At 52.1% G+C, this 1,795-nt stretch overlaps 1 protein-coding gene across 1 annotated transcript; it reads right to left on the bottom strand.

Moving 5' to 3' along the window:
• Positions 1-497: 497 nt before the first annotated feature.
• On the bottom strand, positions 498-1,478 carry gpr6 (G protein-coupled receptor 6). The gene has a single exon (XM_080193382.1). It carries the CDS (start codon positions 1,476-1,478, stop codon positions 498-500), a length of 981 nt encoding a protein of 326 aa, XP_080049508.1.
• Positions 1,479-1,795: the final 317 nt, after the last annotated feature.

Raw genomic sequence — 1,795 nt, 5'->3', positions numbered from 1 at the left:
TTGCTAGTCCGCATCAAAGGGCAGTTGAGAGTCAATCACACTCTGAGACTCTGGAGTCACAAGTAGGCCAGACCAGGTGAGGAAGGTAGATTTCCTTCCCTAAAGGACGTTAGTGAACCAGATGGGTTTTTCCAACAATGGACAAATGTTTCATGGTCATCAGTAAATTCTTAATTCCAGATATTTTTTATTGAATCCAAATTCTACATCGGGTAGTGGCGGGATTCGGACCTGGGTTATCTTGAGAAGCAATTCTAAATGACTTTGCCTGGTTTCTTAAAATCCAACTCTCTAAACACATGCTCAAAGTGGGAACTAAAAGGGCAATCAGAAGGCCAGACCCCTGGCATCAAAATAAAAGAGACTGGAGGGAATCCAACAAGAGAGAACTGTCTGAATGGTCTCTTTACTGAGGTTTACAGGGCAGGAAAGCCTTGTTAACGCCGGGTGCCCAGACATATCTCTCCCCCATCGGGTGCCCAATGGGGGAGAGATATTTAAACATCACTCGGTGACCTGGAATGGAAGGAGGAGTTGGACTGGAAGCAACCACAGAACAGAACCCAAGTAGCTTTCTGGATCTGCTGATTCTTGAAAGCATAGATGATGGGATTGATCATGGAGTTGTAGGTGGCAGGGAGCAAAGTGGCGTAAGTGTAGACGGACGGGTCGGAGTGATCTCCCACTAGGCAGTAAATGGCGAAAGGCAGCCAGCTTGTGCCGAAGGTGCCTACGATGATGGCGAGAGTGGAGACGCTTTTCTTGGTGGTCACGTAGTAAGACGTGGCGAAGAAGTGTTGCTGCAGGGCGATTTGGTGGGCATGGCGACACACAATTCTGCAGATCTGAATGTAAAAGTGCAACATGGTGAGAAAGATCAAAAAGAAGGCGACGGACAGGAGAGTCAGGTTGCTCCTAGTCAGGGGTTTGACGATGCTGCAGCTGGATGGGTCCTTTAAACAGTTCCAGCCCAGGATAGGGAGCAATCCCAGGCAGAGAGAGACCCCCCAGGCCACGGCCAGCATGCTGTGGATGTAGGCTACAGTCCTTTCGGAATAGTAAGTCAATGCGTTAGACAGCGAGAGGTAGCGGTCTATGGTTATGGCCAACAGGCTGTTTACAGACGCGGAGAAGGAGCCGACTAAAAACCCCACCGTGATGAGATTGATGGTCTCCGAGTGAATCAGATAGTGGAAAAAGAAATTCAGGATCAAGCCCAGTCCGGCCAGGAGGTCCGCCGTGGCCAGGCTCCCGATCAATAGAAACATAGGAGTCCGCAGAGTGGGGGTGTAGAATATAATCGCTACCACCAGGGCATTCTCGCAGGCGATGACCGTGCCCGAAATACACAACATCACATCCCAGGGATCCACCCAGAGCCTCGGCAGCTCCGACTGCAGCTCCAGGGAAGAGTTCTGGTCCACAACCTCCAGCCAGCTGGACAGGTTCACGCTCTCATTGCCAGCGAACTCCCCCATGGCTTCCCGTCTCTGTCTCCCTGAAATAGAGAGGCTCATATCAGTAAGATCAAAGGGCCGGGCCGTGGAAAGGCACCTCCATGGGGGAGGGAGAGGGTACTGGGATTGGGAGAGGGTGCTGGGATTGGGAGAGGGTACTGGGATTGGGAGAGGGTGAGCTGGGATTGGGGGAGGGTGTGCTGGGATTGGGGGAGGGTGTGCTGGGATTGGGATTGGGAGAGGATGCTGGGATTGGGAAAAAGTGCTGGGATTGGGAGAGGGTGGTGGGGAGGGACAGGGTAATGGGATTGGAATTGGGAGACAGTGCTGGGATTGAG

This window comes from Carcharhinus amblyrhynchos, chromosome 7 (genome assembly GCF_965287045.1).
Source record: "Carcharhinus amblyrhynchos chromosome 7, sCarAmb.v2.hapA, whole genome shotgun sequence".
NCBI classification, from domain to species: domain Eukaryota; kingdom Metazoa; phylum Chordata; class Chondrichthyes; order Carcharhiniformes; family Carcharhinidae; genus Carcharhinus; species Carcharhinus amblyrhynchos.
Note: the sequence above shows the minus strand (reverse complement) of the source record. Positions and strands in the feature narration are given on the sequence as shown.